The sequence below is a fragment of the Diabrotica virgifera genome, chromosome 6 (genome assembly GCF_917563875.1).
Source record: "Diabrotica virgifera virgifera chromosome 6, PGI_DIABVI_V3a".
NCBI classification, from domain to species: domain Eukaryota; kingdom Metazoa; phylum Arthropoda; class Insecta; order Coleoptera; family Chrysomelidae; genus Diabrotica; species Diabrotica virgifera.
In genome coordinates, this window is record NC_065448.1 from 250254719 (window position 1) to 250276628 (window position 21910).

Consider the following 21910-nt stretch of genomic DNA (forward strand, 5'->3'; position numbering starts at 1 on the left):
AAATCCTCTTACGTCCCGCATATTTCTCTTTCCCGAGATTTTTCCTTGTATTATGAGCCTTAGAAGAGAGTAATTTCCCCTCTCATTATGTGGCCTAGATATTCCATTTTTCTCGTTTGTATAGTTATGATAAAGTCCGGATTAGAAGCATTTTGCTTTTTTTTGCTTTTTTTGCTTGTTATTAGGATTTTTAGTAAAAATGCTTATTTTAAAGATATGTTGCTTATCTTTGTTTATTTTACTTCTTATGATAAACTATAGTTAAATTTCATGTATTACTTCCTGTCTTAAGCAAAATTCGATAAGTATAAAGAGCTATAAAACCCTAATCATTCAATAAACCATAAGAATTTTAATCCCTTAGGCAGGAGATAAAGGGGAAAACCCATCGTTATATATACCTGCCCATGTACTAAACTAATATAATTTGTCTGTAGAAAGCCCAAATTTATTAAATTGTTGTAAAATATTTTTCGGTAGTATCAGTAGGTACATTTGTCTAAATTTTAATACCTACGCACCAATCACATCTGCAGATGTTGAAAGAACTTTGTCTAGGTATAAAATAATATGTCTACAGATAGAAGACATAGCTTTTTACAAGAAAATTTTGAAAAACATATTATTGTTAATTGTTTTTATTCTAATGGTTATGAATAAAAAATATATTAATATGTTAATCATTTTTCGATTTTTTTATTATATTATAGTTACTTTTGTAATTTTTTACGATAATTAAAAATAAATGTAATTTAATGTTAATGTCCTTTATTCTCATTTATATCATATCCATGTTAACTTACAGGTTTTTTTTCTTGAACATTGCTTATTTCATAAAAACCTTGCTTATTTTTGCGACATTTTTTGCTTATATAAGTGCTTATTTTGACCTTTCTGTCATGCTTATAATCTGGGCTTTAGTTATGACTTCGCATTCCTCATTCCTTCCCCATCTTCAGCAAAACATCTTGATTTGTTACTCTCTCTCTGTCCATGGTATTTTCCACATTTTTCGGTAGCACCACATCTCGGATGCCTCTGTGTTTTTAATGTTTATCTTTTTTAGTGTCCAAGCTTCTATGCCGTACATCAGAACGGAGAAAACAAAGCACCTTAACATTCTCGTTCTCAATTTCAGATTTATGTATCGGCAGCATAGGAACTTTTTCATTTTGATAAATTATCTGGTCTGGTCTTCTCTTATCAGTCATAAACTGAACATATACATACATTAATAATATTTTGGTTTCGCAAAGGGCTAGGAACGCGTGAAGCTACTTTTTCACTTAATATACTAATACATAGGTGCCTGTACGACAATCAAGATATACATGTATATTTTATGGACTATAATAAAGCATTCGATAAAATTCGGGATATTCATTAATGAATTAATGAATGTCCCGAAATCAAAAATGATAGACTAATTTATAATATAAGCAGCGAGCAAAAGTACGTGCTAATGAACAGCTGTCAGAGGAAATTGAAATCAGACAGAGGAATTTTGTGGGATGAGACAGGGATGCATATTATCGCCAATTCTTTTTAATGCCTACTCAGAAGAGATCCCAAAAAGATCCTCTTGAATTCTTGAGGGTGAAGAAAGGGAGTTCCCATTAACAACATTTAAGATACGGATGACACTGTCACCTTAGCCGAAAAAATTGAGGATATTCAGAGGCTGGTGACCAAACTCACTGAGTATGGACAAGAATACGGTCTAACAATGAACGTCAAGAAGACGAAATTTATGAGAATATCGAAAACTCAAAAACACAACGCGACTCTTTTCATAAACGGAACCAATGTGAAACGAGTAGAGCAATGTGCATATCTTGGAACAATGGTCAACTCCACAAATAATTGCTTCCAGGAAATCAAAATCAGAATAGCAGGCTAGAGCAAATTTTAATAAAATAAGAAGAGTAGGTATGTACTCTTCACAAGAGATTTGAAGTTAGCTAATAGTTAGGTTGGCTAGGTGCTACGTTTTCTCGACTTTGTTTTATGAAATAGAAGCTTGAATCTCGAATGCGACATCAATAAAAAAACTATACTACAGTCACAATAATGATGCACTAGAAATAAACAAACCAAGACACTTGAATGTTACGTGGAACACTCCCAAATCATAATTTACAATGTATGTACATTGTAAATCCCAAATAATGATTTAAAAAGTTTATACATTGTAAATCATGATTCGGGAGTGCTTCTCTTAAGGAAACGCCATCAGAGCTAGTATTTCACTTTTTTGAGAAAAAATAATAGGTATTAAGAATGTTACAACAACATTGTAATGTGGTGTGCAATATTTTTCTCGAAAAATTAATTAAGAAATCTACTGAACAAACTAGCTACCTCTTACCTGAGACCAGCGCAGATAATATATCTAATAATAATTTTGCCCTCATTCCTTCTGTGGCTCAGTGGTAAGAGAGCCTGCTTTTGGACTCAAGGGTTGTGAGTTCGAATCCCAGCTGGGGTAGGAAGTATTTCTTTATTAAAAATTTAATAAATAAAAATAGTTCAAATCCTTGTGGGATCGATACTCACCGGAGGGACCTCAGACGTTTGAATTCAATATGCGACGTCTCTTTGTAAAGACAATGAAGTCGTCTTTACTAAGTAACAAGACATTTACTCAACGCATACACTACACAATACACATAATCTGATGGCGACTGGCTGAATTATTCATATCTATGCCATTAAAAAAAGTTTGCCTTCAATTTTTTACCGAAAAAATATAATGTCTTACCTATAAACAATTGTTTACTTAAAAAATTTATACTTCATTTGTAATAAAATTAAGGTACGAGTTTACAATTGAGTCCATGATTCTTTACCCATGCGTCATTATTTAAATACGAAATAAGTCGGAAATTTACTACACGCAACAGCAAGTGACAAAACTGCTCCGATCACGGATTATGTTGTAAAATTTGACAATAGTTCCAACAGTCCTCCCATTTCTTTTTTCTAATTCAAAGCAGTCGATTACATTTAAAACAAGTTCTTGTGCTTGTGAGGCAAGAGTTTTTCCAGGCATAATCTAAAAAAATTCATCAAAATATTTTCTTTTTGTCATTTCTTTCACTTTTGCGGAAACTTAAACAAAACCATTCTTTAACTGTGTGAATGAGGGTAACTTTGTATGTACATTAATGGCAAAATAAAATACACTTACCATAAAATTTCATGAAATCTCCATGAATTGGGCCCAGAGCATAGACATAATTAAGGATAGACAAGGCATACTGAGCAAAATAACGTATCGCGCGGACAGTCGGTTGGTGGTCTATCTATGGCTACGGCCAGACACGCGAAAAATGGGTTATATCCTATGTTGCTATGTTGTTGCGCGATATTTTACAGCTCAGTTTGGTCATCCACCACACTCACCGTGGGACCCATTTTTCGCGCTTCATTTTACTGCTCTTACAGCGCTGTAAAGCGTCGTTTGTTTGGCCGTAGCCTATCTCTTTTTACTAAGCAATCCCGCTGATGTGACAGACACAGATGGCTAGACCACTCAAAGTGAATATTCACCAATGACGTCCTTGATATTGGCATTCTACCTCGATGCACAGAGCGGCCCATGCCTTATCTTATCTATTCTTATTATGTTTATGGTCTAGAGCGTTCATAAAAATAACATGTCTTTACTTAATAATAGGCGGTAGCTGGTTTGTCTTTAGTTTCATGCTTGAAAGAAAATGATATCTCGACAGGTATTAATGACGCATGGGTAAACAACCATGGACTCAACTGTAAACAATATAATTGTTTATTTAAAATATTTATAAACTTTATTTCTTCATTCATTGTATTAAAGTGAAGGTACTATTTTATTGATGTATTATATTTAGGAATAACTGTAAAATTTAGTGGGTAAATGATTTTTAATGGCCAAAATGTTCTCATTAAAAAATAGAAATAAAGTTTTATTACCTGGTGGTAAAGTTGCAACCGTGGGTGCTGTAACGGGTAATACTACAGTGGGTACAGTTGGGTGATCAGGTACCTGCGTTGGCGCATTTGAAGAAGTCACGGTGCCAGGTTTGGTATCGGCGGGTGGTGATCCTAAAATGTTATTTGATTCAATAAAACCGTCTTTTGAGTGTACATCTACGTTACAGGCGGTGCATAGGTGGATAGAGAATCAATATAATGCTATCAGATCCAGCAGACAGTTAAAATAATAGAGCCAGTTTCTATTTCTATTAAGATGAATAAATAATGAGTCAACAAAACATATGCATAGGCCAGGCAACGAAGCAGTAAAAAGTCCAAAACCCACTAAATTTTTGCAGTTGGATGCATTTTAATGAAACTTGTTGCATTCGATTCGTAAGAGCTTTAGGAAACTTTGTGAACTAAAGTGATGATGACGAATTGAGAATTGCATTATTGAATAAGGAAAATGCATTTTTTCTTTGTGTTGAGTGATGAAAAACGATAAATTTGTAATTCGGAAATAATTGACTAGGAGTTCCATATTGGGAACTCCATATTATTCCATAACGAATATCATGGTAATATTCACCTAAGTACCCGGTGCCCAGGATAGGCCTTCTCTGGAGTTGTATGGAAATTCGATTCAAAATCAGTACAAACTGGTTGGGCTGTCCATTGATCACGTGAGACTCGAAATGGGGGGAGGAGTCCATAAAAATCACGAAATATCACAGGGTGGAGGGGTGTAAATCACGTGTATTTATTTTTTCGGCATTAGCTCGATACTCAACCGAAAAGCGGTGGAAAAATACACGTGATATGAGGGCGGGGGTAGTCCTAAACCTCACCATGTATCACCAAGTGGGAGGGGGAGGTTAAAAATGCAAAAAACACATCACGTGGTGAATGGACGGCCCCTTACTCGGGGCGTTTTGGGATCGTTGAACTCGAATAATATGCTGAAGATGGTCTGTGGGCCATCTGGTCCTCAGAACGGGCTATGTCTTCTTGAGTTTGCACCAGTTTGCACTGATTTTGTATCGAATTTCCATAACACTCCAGACGAGCCCTATCGTGGGCCCCAGATAATTTGGAGACTATCGTCGTCATGATATTCATATTCAGGGGGTCCAAAAACTCATAATATTGAATACATTTTAAGTCCATGTCCACTCACCACTGAATATGAAAAGAAAAAAGTAGGTGAAACAACTATTTTAATGAATTGTACCGAGCAGATGAAACAAAAAATAGATAAAAGAAGACATAAGACGAACAGATCTGCAAGGAGAGGAAGAACAGCTGAAGGATGCCCACAAGGGGGAGTGTTTTGAGATCCAAAGATCTACTAGATATGAATAGGAGTAATCTGCAAATTATGGTAGGTTTTCAAACAGGACCCTGTCGCCTCAAGGGGCACATGAATAATAACTGATTCGATTTTTTCCAGTTTTTAGAAAATATAATATGTTTCTGTCCCTACCTTGTGGCCTTCCGTTACAATCCACATTTTCAGGATAGTCACAGTATCCTTTTGAGCTAAATAACAGTCCCGGGGGACATTCTTGTTCGGTGGCAATACCATCCCAACAATTTACAAATTTGTTGCAAGATTTACTGGGAAATTGGCCTTTTGGTTGTAGGCAAAGTTTGTTTAAACCTGATCCTTAAACATTAAATATATAAATTAATAATATAATGTATCTATACTTAGAATCTCTTATCAATTAAAACATTAATTTCATTTCGTATTTATATCTTTTGATATTGACTTATGAAAATTTCTTTGTCCTAAAGAAATTTCTTATTTCTCATAACTAATTATTACTGATCGTTATTTTCTTGAGTTTCCTTTTTCTCTTGGTTCTCTACGCTATATGGGAACTTTGAATGACACATGTAAGTGGTCAAAATTGTTTTAACTGGAGACCACTTTGACAGCTGTCAAGTCCGACGCCTGAACAACGCTACTAAATTGTGCAAAATTATTTGTAAAAGCATAGTTCTGTTCGAAATAGGTATCGCGAACTACGTCCATTTGATGGTCAACATAATCGTCTATCAAAGCAATCAATTCGAGTAATCATGAAACGATTTAGCACCACGCCTACTTTAAATGATAATACGTATCCACAGAAACGTCGTACAATGCGTACAGAAGTTGTTGTTGCTGTAGAGCGTAGCACAGAGAAGCAAAGCTAAACAATCACCTAATCTTTGTTTCACGTTAAGAATAGAACATTACTCTTACAAAGATCAGTGTCGCTAAACTTCTCGCGTACGTGTGGATACTCGACTGCCGATATACGATTCATTCTAGTCAGTACGGCGTGGCATCGGCGCGCTTCTATCGTTCATAAGAAATACATGGGGCTATCTCCGCAATGTTCTATTCTTAACGTGAAATACTCTATAGCGAAGCGTAGATTCAGTAAATGGGACCAAAACGATATTGACGTTAATCCAGCCGTTTTTATGACGTTTAATGACGTTTTTATAAGCGAGTTTTGTTTAGCGATGAAGCTCACTTTTGCCAAATTGCCGTATTTGGAGTGAAAATGATCCTCAAGTGTATGTTGAGACACCATTACCTCCAGAAAATCTGACTGTTTGGTGTGCTTTATGGGCTGATGGAATCATTGGTCCATACGTCTTCAAAAACGATGCTGGTCAGAACGTTACAGTCAATGGTGACCGCTATAAAGCTACGATTACTGACTTCTTCATTCCTCAATTGAACAACTATCATGTGCAGGAGTTGTTGTTTCAACAAGACGGAGGAACATGTCACACAGCTCGCACATGCCACAATTGATTTATTGAAGGAAATGTTTGGATAATCATATAGTTTGATGTTTCGGACTTGTGAATTGGCCTCCAAGACCATGCAATTTAACACCGCCAGACTATTTTCCGTGAGGATATGTGAAGTCGCTAGTCTTCGCCGATAAGCCTGAAACGATTGGCCATTTATAGGACAAGATTGGCTGCGCTCTTCCCGATATAAATTTGATTTCCCGATTTGTTTGCCACAAATGTTGGAGAAAGTCATCGAAAATTGGACCTCCAGCCGTGGCGAACATATGCCAGAAATCATATTTAAATTATAATTCAAAAAGATTTTCTTTCGAATAAAGTCAATTTCATCTCAATTTAATAAATCATCTTTCTTTTATTCCATTTCAAAATTTAACCCCTAAAACCACACCATTTATATTGTTGTACCTCTGGTACATAACTTCCATTATGTAGTTTTGTAGAATCGTTTCTGTAACCCTTTGGTCAAACCTTTTTTACTTCTTGTATTCTTTTTAAATTTTTAAATATCCCTTTCTCATAATATTTTTTACAATTTTTTACATTTATTGTCATTTTACTACATACAAATTTTATTAACATTTCCAAGTGGAAAAGAAGCCTTTTTAGCTCACATACTAGAAGACATCAAAAAATGTAATAAAAATCTTACCAGAAACTCCTTCCGTAACTGGACTTGTTATTGGGTTATTACTACCATAATTTGGTAGTTTTGTTTCGGAGTTAGAGTTAGAGTGGCTTCCTGAAAGACAAATATTTATGAAATACAGGGTGTCCCGAAAAGAATGGTCATAAATTATACCACACATTCTGGAGTCAAAAATAGTTCGATTGAACCTAACTTACCTTAGTACAAATGTGCTCACAAAAAAAGTTACAGACCTTTGAAGTTACAAAATGAAAATCGATTTTTTTCAATATATCGAAAACTATTAGAGATTTTTTATTGAAAATGGACATGTATAATTCTTATGTCAGGAACATCTTAAAACAAAATTATAGTGAAATTTGTCCACCCCATAAAAAATTTATGGGGATTTTGTTCCCTTAAACCCCCCCAAACTTTTATGTACGTTCCAATTAATTCATTATTGTGGTACCATTAGTTAAACACAACGTTTTTAAAACTTTTTTGCCTCTTAGTATTTTTTCGATAAGCCAGTTTTTATTGAGATGCGGCTTCTTTTTCAATATATTTACGTAAAAATTTTATGGGGGTTTTGTTCCTTTAAACCCCCCTAATGTTTGTGTACGTTCCGATTAAACTATTATTGTGGTACCATTAGTTAAACACAGTGTTTTTAAAACTTTTGTCTCTTAGTCTTTTGTTCATAAGTCACCTTTTATCGAGATGTAGCTTCTTTTTCAAAATATACCTAAAAATGTAAATTATAAATAAATTTTCAGATTATTAACAGGTCTCTATAACCGTACTTAATCATATACAAATATGTGGTGGATTCGACAAATATTCAAAATATCTCGATAAACACTGGCTTATCGAAAAAGTACTAAGAGGCAAAAAAGTTTTAAAAATAATGTGTTTAACTAATAGTGCCACAATAATAATTTAATTGGAGCGTACACAAAAGTTTGGGGGGGTTTAAGGGAACAAAACCCCCATAAAATTTGTATGGGGTGCACAAATTTTACTTATTTTTTTTTTAAGATATTGCTGTCGTAAAAATGCCACATGTCAATTTTCAATAAAAAATCTCTGAGAGTTTTCGATATATGAAAAAAAATCGATTTTAATTTTGTAACTTCAAAGGGCTGTAACTTTTTTTGTGTGCACTATTGTATATAGGTAAGTGAGGTTCAATCAACCTATTTTTGACCCCAGAATCTGTGGTATAATTTATGACCAATTTTTTCGGGACACCCTGTATAAGTAATGGTTAAGTGGTTATCCAGTATAAAAAATATATTTGTTAGAGAGAACATGCAATATTATTAAGAAACAGGATTTATACAAAAATCTCATGCATTTAATCCTAATAACACACGAGGTCCACTGTCCTCTGTCCACATGTATGTGGAAATAGTTCCAGTTTTAGTTCTAACGTCCATAGAAATCCTTGAGACTTACAACGAAGACGTATTTCGGGTGGAATAAAATTTATTTAAGTGGCTATCCTAGTGTAAAAGTACAAAATTCATATACTTTTTTTGGGAATTTCTTAAATAAAAAGTACTGTACCAATTGTTTTGAAAATTTGCGTAAGCATTTATTATAAAAAGAAGTATATGGTAAACAATTTTCATAAAAAAACATTGAAAAGTAAACGAATTATGCGCCATCTACTGACGCCGTGAAAATAAAAACATAGCTCCACTGCTGCAGTGCTTGGGACTAATAGAGATCCTGAAACATAAAATTTCAAAGTTATTATTGAAATATAAGATATTTTCTATACCATTAACTAGGGGTTTCTTGATGAGATAAAAGATGTCAATTGGGCGGTTTTTGAAACTGAAAATGTTTTAGTTAAATTTAAAAAAAAATTAACACTTCTTCATTTTTCCAAATTTTAATTTTTTTCTAAAATTCTAGTTGATGGTATAGGAAATAACTTATTTTTCAATAATCACTTTGAAATTTTTTGTTTCAGGATTTCTATTAGTCTTATTAGTTTTATTTTCACGGTCAGTAGATGGCTCATAAATCGTTTAATTTTCAATATTTTTTTATGAAAATTGTCTTGCATGTACTTTTTTATATTAAATGCTGATGAAAATTTTCAAATTAATTGGTACAGTACTTTTTATTTTAGAAATTCCCAAAAAAAGTATATGAATTTTGTACTTTTACATTAGGATAGCCCCTTAAGGTCCATATTTAATATGGACCTTCTTTGTACGTTTATACTCGGAGTCGGAAGCACAAACCATACATACTCATAGACGTTTCACGTAAATTGTCAAGGTCAAGACAGCAAATTAGTTACCATTCCAATCAAGAGATGTCGCTGTCAGTCAATTCTCTTGTCAAATTTAACAACTGACAGTTGACAATTAAATTAATTTGTTATTTACTTTTAATTTTACAGTTTGTGGCTTAATTATTTTATTACAGTGGTGTTACGTTTTTAATTAGATTTAATCACAATTTTAATCAATAATCAATTGTATTATCCTCCTCTCCGTTTTAATGATTGGAATTTTTAGTGTACATTGATCATCCCGTGTTGTGTTTCTCCCAGTTTCTCCACATTTAAAAAAACAATATAATAGATCCTGAAGCAGTTTATTTTAATAGACAAGTGTGTCATCGACATTTCGGGCCTATATATTTTTGGAAGTTTGTAAAAGATTATAAGGTAATATTTATCTAAACAATCATCCTACAAGATTCTTTCAAAAATTTTCATTCAACTCAATATTACACATCAGTGCTTTCATGTGACACATGGCAGTAGTGTTTAGCATTTTGAAAACAAATTGGAATATTTGAAGTTTTCAGGAAAATATTGAATAAAACATTGAATTGTCTTTCTGTTGTTTTAATTTCCTGCGAAATTTCATCAAAAATCCCCCAAAATTTATAATTTGAAATTCCCACGTAACTAAAATTAGTCAATTTAATTCCCATTCCAATCAAGAGATGGCGTTAATTCGATCCGAAAGATTAACATGGTCGTGAAACGTCTATGAGTATGTATGGTTTGTGGTCGGAAGTACTTTGACTGGACGAACTAGGGAAGTTTTCTTGAAGTCCGACATTGAACATAAAACATAATACCTATATCTACTAATTATTATGGGATCAAATAACAAATATTTCAATCAAATAATAAATTATTTACGTTAATAAAATAAATAAAATCGAAAAGGTTAAATCATGATAAATTAAAAATTGTATAATTTAATATGTTTTTGGTTCATGTTTTTGTTTTTTGGTAAAGTGTGAAAATCTTATTTCTAACTCATTCGTTATTTATGATTGTTTATATCATACCTCCTAAAGAAGTTGCAAAATTTGAAGCAGGTGCTTGAATCCAAACGAACCCTGGAGGTGCAGCATATGGTGGAGAATTGTTGTTGGACTGACTATTGGTAGGGACAATTTGTACAATGTTCCATTGATTTATATCTTTGGGATTAATAGCTTTCGAATCTGTAAAAAAAGTATGGTTATTATAAGTATTAAAGTCGAATGTTTTTTTAATATTCATAGGGCATAAGTAAAGACAATATTGTTATTGAAAAATCTACTATAACAAAAACAAGAAAAAATCGAAAACCTATACACAATTTATTTTTACGTATAGAAGAATACTGTACCTTTCTTCTATATGTAAAAAAAAATCAACTTGCTATCTGCTTTATTGTCAGTACTGCAACATTTTGAAAAAAATAATTTTTTTTTGCAAAAGCTAGATTGCAAAATTTATTTTGCAAAATGTTTTGAATCGATCTTAATGAAATTTACAGTATTGTTTTATTATATCACAAAGGTTTTCTGGTTAAAATATGAAGGTCGTAAGTGTTAGCATAAATGGTTGAAAAACGTAAAATGCGAATACTTATTTTTTATGTTTTTTTTCGCAATTATTGCTGTATTGCAACAAGGATGACACTTTTAAAAATCTTCAACCAATCCTATATTGTAGGAAATTTAGTTAACCAACTTTTATGTCAGTGTAACTTTTCTCAGAAGTGAATACTTTGAAAGTTAAAATCAAAAAACGAAGAAAAAAATCGAAGTTTTTCTTAATTTTTTGACATTTTGATTATTTAAACAATGTTCCGGACCTTTTTGAGCGGAAGGATAACTCAATTATTATTTACAAGGAATTTTCAAAACATTTATTAGACAAGTTCGTTAAAAATGATCCATCATTCTTTATTCAAATAAAATAAGAAAATGGATTAACAGTTTTATATGCTGATCTAAATATTTTCGGAAGGTGGGATAAGTTACAAAATATGTTTAATTTTATATAGGTACTGCAATTCATTAGGTACAACAAACTATTCCCGAATTTAATCAATTATTGTGCTCAAATGTAGGCAAATTCTGCCTCAAATGAACGGGATTTCTCTTGTCTCAAAAAAGTCAAAATGTATTGTCGAAACACCATGAAACAAGAGAGAATGTCAAACTTGTCTCAAATGTCAATAGAAAAAAACTTTTAAAACCTCTCCAAAACCACATAAATTTTACAATGACGTTATAACCCATTTTGGTACTTCGAAACAACATAGACTAGAGTTAATTTATAAACAGGTTTACAAAAAAAAAACAAAAAAAAATAAAAAAAAACAAAAACCAAAAATCTTCTATGAAATTGAAGCCTTTTAATTAGATGGCATACCTATCTGAGGAGACAAAACCTTGCCGACCCTGTCCCTAAAGCCACGAGCCGCCACTGACTTCTATTATATGATTTCAACGAAATAAATATACTTTCAACAGGTTATTTGTATTTAAAGATTAAACTAATTTTTACTTACTACTTTCCAAAAATTTTTATTAAAACAGTACTAAAATAAAAAAAGTTATATAACACACGGATTCGAACCAGGGACCTCTCGATCTCCGGTCGAACGCGCTACCACCGAGCTAAACTCCCTTTACTTTGACAGGGTACAAGATTTCTCATACATACTGACAAATTTAATAATAGACCAAGTGAGGTATAAAAATACTTTAAAATTTAAAGTAAATATACTTACTATTATTATAAAATATTTTATTCCCGAGGAAGACAAATCCAAAGACACAAAAATTATAATAAATAATACATTTACTATAAGAACACTAATATATTCTTTTAATGACTTATTTGCGCTGATACATACATAATAATTTGAAAGATTAGCAAGGAACTACATACTTTCTGTCTGCGCATGCGCCATGGAAGTATAAAATTTCACCCTCGATGGTAAAGAAGTATAACTTCAAAAATGCAAAGAATTTAAATACCTAGGGACAGTGATAACAAAGGAAGGAACATCGAAACGGGACATCCAGCAGAAAATACAACAGTGCCAAAATGTGGTACAAACACTAAACTCGTTACTTTGGTTTTCTAAAATTAGTTTACGAACAAAAGTGACAATCTACAAGTCGGTTGTAGAACCAATTTTGACGTACCTACCTGAATATTGGCAAACGGCGATGAAAGAGAAGAAAAACGGTAAGTAGTAGAAATTGACTATCTAAGCGTGTCGGATAACCAAACTTGATTACATCCCAAATGAAGAAATAAGAAGAAGAACAGAAAGGATTTCCAATGACGCAGATACAATAGAATCCAAACAGCTTTGATGGAACGGGCATGTAATGCGAATGAAAGATTAACGATGGCCAAAACAGGCTAAGATATATTCCATGAAATAGAAAAAGTAGAGTAAGACCAGCATTAGAATAAAGAGAAGGAATCAGAGGAATAATGAGAGATAGGGCCATTAGTGGGGAGGAATGGACCGACCGAAAAAAATGATACCGAAATGCGGTATGCGGCAGAGGCTATAATATACTAGATTGTTTAGTATTTTTATGTAATATGTATCTTACTATCTTCTGTGCATGTTCTGTCTCTAATTACTCTAATAACCCTTAGTAATTGATGCGGGTATATTTTTGTACTCACTCTCACTTTTGTACGCACTCTTTACACTAAATGTGTTATTGCAGAAATGCCGAGATCAAAGGAAAGACGTCTTTGCTGTATTTATTGATTATCAGAAGGCCTTTGATCGAGTACAACATCACAAATTAATTAAAATATTAAAGGATAAAGGAGTTGATAGTCAAGATGTACGAGTCATAGAAAAATTATACTGGCGTCAAACAGCGACAGCTTGCATAAATGGAAAATCAACAGAAATATGCAAAATACAAAGAGTTGTCAGACAGGGTTGTATACTGTCCCCACTTTTATTCAATTTATATTCAGATAGAATATTTAAGGAAGCGCTGCATAATTTGGAATGGGGTGTGAAAGTTAATGGAATTCTAATAAATATAATCAGATATGCAGACAATACAGTTATTTTAAGTGATGATATGAATGGATTACAACACCTTTTAAATGCCATTGACACATTGGGAAGAGAGTTTGGCCTAAATATAAACTATTCAAAAACAAAATACATGGTATTTAGCCGTTTGGCCCATCAAAATTCACGGTTATATGTTGATGGTCATATAATTCAAAGAGTACCTAGTTTTAAATATCTTGGTTGCCATATTACTGAACAACTAGATCCAGATAAAGAGATAAAATGTAGAATCAAGATAGCCCGCACGACATTTTGAAAATGAGGTCATTCTTCTGTAATGATACCTTGCAACTTCAACTTCGAAAGCGCATGATTAAATGCTACATTTGGTCAGTCCTCTTGTATGGTGTCGAAGCATGGACATTAAAAATATCCACCATTAACCGTTTGAAGGCCTTTGAAATGTGGCTGCACAGACGTATTCTGAAAATACCATGGACGGCTATGCTGACAAATGTGGCAGTCCTTAAGAGAGCAAATGCTACCCGAGAGCTGCTTGATAACACCAAATATATAAAGATGGCCTATTTTGGACACGTAGTAAGGGGAGACCGGTATAATATTCTTCAACTTATTATGATGGGTAAAATCGAAGGACGCAGAGGAATTGGTAGAAAGCAGGCCTCTTGGTTGAAGAATATCCGGGAGTGGACAGGAATAAAGAAAGCAGAACACCTATTTAGAATAGCTCGAGACATAGACAGTTTCGCCATGTTAATCGCCAACGTCAAGGGGACTTGATAGGGCACGTTAAGAAGAATATTTTTGTAAATAAAAAATAGGTAAGGTCAGAAATTTTTTCATTTATTATAAATTAATGAATGAAAATGGTTTCTGTCCTTGTGGGATCGGTACTCACTGGAGGGACTGCAGACGTTCGGATACAATTAGCGTCTCTTTGCAATGACAATGACGTCGACTTTGCAAAGTAACAAGACAGTTACTCAACACACACAGTACACATTACACCTGACTTAGTGATAAGTTATACAATTACGTGGCTAAAGGTTCTAGTTCTAAACCAAGGCCAGAATCAGAAAAAAAAATAGGTATGTGAGAAGTGGATATTTTCTAAAAATTTCGCAAATACAAAAATGTGCAAGTTTTAATTAAAATATTCGGTTAAGAGCCTGCTCTGCTCCAGATAAGCATATTATCACTATGCATAAAAACTGTACCACAAAGCTGTCCAAGATGTGTTGTCAAATTAATTTTTTAAATGTCAGCTAAAATAATTATATATGCATGTTTTTTCAGCATGTGTATCATCTGTCTTCTCGAGACAGTTTTCCTCTGCAAGCCCGAAAACAAAGTTAAGGTATCTTGTTGTGTTGAAAGTATAAAAACAAAAGAACATAATTTATGTAGATGCATTCACAAAATCAACCTACCCTAATCTGTCTAATTCTGATCAGTGATTAAAGGCATAATTGGTTTTATAATTTATTATTATTGTATTTTTGTGTTTAGAGTCAATCCATCACACGTAGATTCTTTGAAAAAGGAGAAAAAGTTAAAAAATTGACACGTGTTTGTTGCTCTTTTAGGTAAATTTTTTGTTATTTATTATTTACCTGACAAGCGGCAAAAAAATAGAAAAACAAGGGACAAAATAATGTATTAAACATTTTTTTCCACCTACCTCTACCGAAAGTATACTTTTCCGGATCTGATTGTAGGGAGCAAAGTTGTACTTCTCCCTAGGGGGAAAAATATTTTCCTCCCTAGGGAGGAAAAGTAAAAGTGACGTCATGGTATTTCATTCATGAAATATAACTTATTGACGCCTTGTACAATATCTATTTTCTATTACGTAAGTATCTATACATTTTATCGTTTATTTATATATTCTGTATTTTGCAGAATGGTAAAAAACAGTAAATTGTTATTCTGATTTAACAATGTTTACATTAATAATTTGACTTATATTTGACAGTTGACAGTTATATTGTACCTACTTGTTAGTTTTAGTTCTAATAAATTTTGTTACATAAATAAATTAAGTAAAAATGAAAAACTGACTTATTATTTGAGGTAGGTGGAAAAACCATATGTATAACATGGGAGTAAAGTGCCTTTTCCTCCCTTGAATGATTACTGCCCTCCGCTACGCGTTGGGCGGTAAACTTAATTCTCGGGAGGAAAAGTAGCACTTTCCTCCCTTGTTATACAAATAGCTATTACTACTACTACATGTCGGTTTATAACGTTCTCCATCGTTTTTCGACTTTCAATCGCCACTTCGTCCGGTTGTTCCACAGGTTCTCTTCTAGGTATGTTTCTTTCTCTCTGCTCTTTGTCTATTCCTTCGCTCCAACTTTTTCTTGGTCTACCTCTTTCCTTCTGACTGCTATTTGAATGTTTCCTTTGTTATTCGTTATTCATCCATTCTTTGTATATGTCCAAACCAGATAAATTATTTTGTTGATAAGTCATCTGTCATCTTTCTCTTCTAGATCCTCCTGCTGCTATTCTCCAAAAATCCATTTAAGCGTTGCCTGTGTTTTTTCTTTGAGTGGCCATTGGCCATACCGCTCAGCTGTATAGAGAAGGGGTCACCAATTAGCGGACCGCGGTCCGAATCCGGACCGTGAGTTACTTTTGTGCGGACCGTCATTAAATTCAGAACATAGCGTTGGGCAATTTTGAAAATGTTTGGCCATGAAATTGTATATTATGTTTGACTCCACTTATGTGTGCGAAACGGCTTTATCAAGAATGAACTTTATTAAAAATCGGTACAGATCTCAGCTAACAGATGAATATCTCAAGTCCCCAATGAGAATCAGTTGCATCAAACTGAGTCCAAACTTCAGTAGTTGTACCTACACAATGGTAGGGAAGCAAAGTATGCTAAATGTGCAGTTACTCGAGCGCTTTGGGGACCTATTGGGTTGTGAAGAGTAGGTCCTAAAACCAAAAAAAGTTCAGTAAAGTTTTCCATTTTAGTGGGCGCTTGCCATTTTTAATTTAATTTTTCATTTTTAACAATCTTTTTTCCGATTATAGCGCCATCTATCCATAATTCGAAAAAATGTTTCGAATAAAAGTTACTTATTTTACGTAAGGAATCCAAATCTACAATAAAAAATGGGGGCTCCTGTTTAAGCTTTTAAAGTAACCCCCACCCCACTCCCGTGGGGGTTTGTGTTTGGTGCCATCCGATAGATTTTTCAAAAACATTGAATAAGTCTATTTTACAGTTTTTCGATCTGATGTTAATTTCGCGAAATATCGCGGGATTCGTATTTAAAATATTAAATTTACCCCCCACCCCTCTCCGTGGGAAGTCGGGTTTGGTATCATTCGATAGATTTTTAAAAAATATTGAGCACACATTTTTTAGTTTTTCGATCGGTCATTAATTTCGCGAAATATTCTCTTTTTTCTTGTGAAACTTTGGGGCTCACCCATTTCCTTACGCGCAGCTCAAATCGTCAGATTTTTGAAATATACACTCTGTTGCATGTATAATACTTAACTTACCTTATCTTAATCTGACAATTTCGAGTTTTTTTAAGGATAGATTTTTTTTCGGGCCCCCCTTAACGAACTCCCCTGTGTTAAGAGCCAATATATGGTAGAGGTACATCTGCAGTGTACCAGGTTTCTCCCCATATGATAATCTGACGCGCTCGAGTAACTGCAAAAATCCCCGCTTGGGCTCCCCTACCATAATAAAAAATGGCACTTTTCTCACTGATAATTTAATTTTGTAAAGAAAGACAAATTTTCTGATTCGGTTTTTTTGTGAATTCCTGTTCAAAAATGTCCCCTTAAAGAAATCAGAAGGGGCCCGGGATGCCGGGCAAAACAATATTTTTATACAAATTCAAAATTACCTTTTACCCTCGAAAATTGTATTTAAGAAAAAGGTCTCGTGTCATTTTTTTTAAAGTTGATGGTTTTTGAGTTATAAGCGATTTAAAATTTGAAAATGTGAAAATTACGCGTTTTCGAGGTTTGAAAACGCATATGTAAATTATTAGTTTTCAGGTTGCCAAGTGCCTAAATTGAAGTTTATAAATTCAATTTCAAGATTCTAACGAGTAATCGGGACTTACTTCAATATCCACCGTTGTTTTTTAATTGTTAATTATGCGAGTCCACTCGGCTTTTAAGTCGCCGCACATTGCAATTTATGGTGCGTCTCTGTCGCACTTATTATACATATTATACGTACTTATGCAAAAAATGCCCAACAAATACTTCACATTTATTAAAATCTTATAATTTATTATTAACATATTTTTTCCTAATGATTTATTTATTTATTCAATGAATTATTGCCAACTTGCTAATTAAACACGCCAATAAAAATAAACGGTCGAAATTGAAATAAACTAAATTTCAGTTTATAAATCGCTTAAAACTTGAAATCTATCAAGTTTTGAGAAAAATGACATAAAATATTTTTTGTTTAAGATGACCCAAAAATGCTAAAAACATATTTTCGGGAGCAAAAAGGTGATGTTTTGGATTCATTAAAAAACTGTTAAAAACAATTTCTGCCGAAAAATTTCGCACTGAACCCTTCTGATTTGTTTACCGAATTGAAACAACCAGGCAGATAGTGTTAACTCCGGACCCCGGAAGTGTCATAGGTTTTCGAAACGGACCCTCAGGAAATATAATTGGTGACCTCTGGTATAGAGTAACACTTTTCAGTATAGTCTCATATATCCTCTTTTATTTTCTTTGCTAATGGATTGGTCCCATTAAACATTGTGATGGCTTTTCTACCTGCCACATTTCTTTATCTTGTACCGGGTGTCGGCCCTAGAAATTAAAAAGAGCTTCGCGACAGAAGAATGGTGCAAGAATGAAACAATCTGTCCTCAGAATGTGATCCAAAATCTGATCCAAAACATGTCTCGTCGGTTGCCAGCTGTTATCAATGTCAAAGGAGGGAAACTCGCTAGTAAAGTTCTTAAATTTTCTTTTATTGCATCAAAAAGAACATCAAATTAAAATTGACACTCTTCAATATTTAGTAAGTAGGTACGTACCTATATCAAAGGAAAATTGTTTATTTTCATTAAGCACTTTAAATAAACATTGAAGGCCATGAACATTTTTTTCTTTAAACAATCCGTTAGTAAATTGTGTTAGGTACAACCGAAAATATGTAGTTAAAAAAGAATAATAATAATTTGAATTCGAATTACAATTACGAATATTAACTCGTATTATCTACTAATAAATTCAAATTAAATGAAGTAAGTGAAAGATTTGAACTACAAGTAAACATATCAAAATCTAAATTTAGGTATGTCATCAGCAAAAATAAAATTACAGACGTCCAACTGCTTATCAAGAATACCCTAGTAAAACAGCATACCTATCTTAAAGCAATAGTAAAGAAACAATGAGATCACTCACAAGAACTTAAATGTAGAATAGAGAAGGCTAGGAATGCATTCAACAACATCGCCAAACTCTTTAAAAACCACAACCTTAATCTGGAGATAAAAGTAAGGCTCCTGCGATGTTATATCTTCTCAATATTATACTACGGAGTTGAATCCTGGACACTCACTGAAGCAATGGAGAAGAAACTTGAAGCCTTCGAGATGTGACTATATAGGCGAATTCTAAGGATATCATGGACGGACAAGGTAACTAACGACACCGTACAACGAAGAATGAGAAACGAAAGGGAAGTGTTGTATACGATTAAAAGGAGAAAGTTATAATATCTTGGACACATAATGAGAAACGGCACTTAATACAGATTACTGAAAATAATCTTTCAAGACAAGGTATTCGGAAAACGAGGAATTAGGAGAAGAAGAATATTATGGTTAAAGAACCTGCGGAAATGGTTCTCTACAACAACCACTAATCTATTTAAAGCATCAGTTAATACAATAATTATGGCCAGAATGATCACCAATATTAGAAACGAATAGGCACCAAAAGAATAAGAAGAATAAATTGAAATTTATGATCGGCAGTGTATTTATAGTCTCGAGTGTTTTTATAATAGGAAAAAATAACTATTTAGACATATTTATATGACACTTGATTTATATAAATTAATTCAAATTCATGTTATCGCGCGCGATAAATTTGTGTAAAGTAGAATAGGTATCAATTTATTTTAGTTATATCAGTTTTATCGCACTATTGTATCTCCCACACTACATCTTCTTAAAATGGCAATAGAACAATTTATAACAGTTTCTGAAAGGTTTTATTTATGGTATTTTGGCAGATTATCTGCCTACTTCGTGTTCTAGATGTCACTAACTTTATTCAAGGTTGAAAACGCACATATAAAAGTAAATAAAATAACATAATTATTTAATAATGTTAAATGGTAATTAAACTTATTACTTAATTATCTCATTATTCTTATACAGCATATCTAGAAACTCTCCTTTCAATCGAAGACAGGAGATTTCTTCAGATAATTGGACCCCGCTATGCAACAAGGAACCAACTAACATTTTTTCGTAAATGGGGTTATTGGTTCGTACAGACTGTAAATAATACTATTCACGTTCTGCAATAACGAACCAAATGTTCCGGTACATCATAGCCATCTGCTGGACGATAGAACCAGATTAATAAATTCGGTTGTGCAGGTTTTCAATTCCGAACCAAGTAACTTTGGTTCCTGGTTGCAGAACAAAGACAAAAAAGACGGCTGCAATAAAAATGTCTTTATGCCTTTCTTCTTCTTCTTCTTCTTTTATATAGGCAGTACTGCCTGTTTTTCTTCAACGGTGCCTTTCATTCTGCCCTTAAGTTGTCATTCCATCTTTTCCTTGGGCGTCCTATACTTCTCCTGCCTAACGGTGACTTGTCCCTTGCTATTCTTACTATCCCTGATTCAGACATCCTGCTTATGTGCTTGTTCCACTATTCTTTTCTGTTCTTTACCCAGGTGTTTTTATTGTCTACTCCACATATGCGTCTGATTTCCTCACTTCTTACCCTATCCTGTAGTCCTTTTTCAGCAACCCTTCTTAAGATCTTCATTTCGTTGGTTTCCAGATGTCTTCGTGTTTTGCTTGTATCTGGTCTTGTTTCGGCCGTGTAAGTCATAACTGGCCTAATAACTGACTTATATTTTCGGGCCTTTGTTTCCAATCTTAGTTGTTTGTTTTTCCAAATTGTGCCGTTCAGGAATCCCGCCGTTCTACTTGCTTTAATTATTTGGTCTTTTACCTCTTCTTCCATATTGTTGTCGTCTGATAGATTAATTCCCAGGTATTTGAAAGTCATTATTTGTTGTATAATTTGATTGTCTAGCTCCAATTTGCATCTTATTGGTTCTTTGAAAATTACTAAGCTTTTTGTTTTTTGGGCTGATATTTTCATATAGACTTTATGCCTTTGAAATAAAAATAAGGAGTACTAAAGACAATGAAAAATAGGATATTGTTAGAAAAAATGAATTTCATTTGGAACAAGGTGAATTTCGAAGAAAACAAATTAAACTTGATTTAACCAAGGCAATGGAAGACGAAAAACGCTTCCTTTATCTCGCATATTTTCCAATATGATATTTTACAAACGACAGTTATGCGTATATAATTGTGAAAGTTGCGCAGAAGTCAGAAATCTACTTTTCATTTATGGCTCGGATAGGCAGGCTGTGAAGCTCCTGGAAGCTCAAGAACCTGAGGTTAAGCTATGGCCCATTCTTTACCAAACACCCTGTATAAATAAGAATATTTTTACATAAAAGAAGTGTTTTTCAAACAATTGTGATTGTATTGTTTGTTGGTAGTTAAAAGTTTTTTAGTGAACTCTGTATTTAGTCTTGATTGGTAAGTAACGTATTTTATAATAGTAGTTATGTACAGGGTGATTAGTTAAGGGTAGCGAGCGGCCATATCTCATAAGATATTGGTCGTATTGGTAGGGGAGCAAAGTATGCTAAATGTGCAGTCACTCGAGCGCTTTGGAGACCTAGTAGGTTGTGAAGAGTAGGTCCTAAAACCAAAAAAAGTTAAGTAAAATTTTCCATTTTAGCGGGCGCTTGATATTTTTAAACTTAATTTTCCATTTCCAACAATCGTTTTTTCCGATTATAACGCCATCTATGCATAATTCGAAAAAATGTTTCCAATAAAAGTTACTTATTTTTTCGTGAGGAATCCAAATCTGC

At 33.4% G+C, this 21910-nt stretch overlaps 1 protein-coding gene across 2 annotated transcripts in view; it reads right to left on the reverse strand.

Annotated features, from left to right (window-relative positions):
• LOC114338553 (probable chitinase 10) overlaps nt 1-21910 on the reverse strand; it is a 37953-nt gene that overhangs the window by 7416 nt on the left and 8627 nt on the right. Inside the window, exons 2-5 of one of the 2 annotated variants that reach the window (XM_028289159.2) lie at nt 10736-10894; nt 7430-7519; nt 5444-5626; nt 3955-4086 (exon numbers count right to left, since the gene is read on the reverse strand). In XM_028289159.2, coding sequence (XP_028144960.1) covers nt 3955-4086; nt 5444-5626; nt 7430-7519; nt 10736-10894 — 564 coding nt within the window. The remainder of the gene's footprint in view (nt 1-3954; nt 4087-5443; nt 5627-7429; nt 7520-10735; nt 10895-21910) is intronic. The other variant, XM_028289165.2, reaches the window with a different exon arrangement.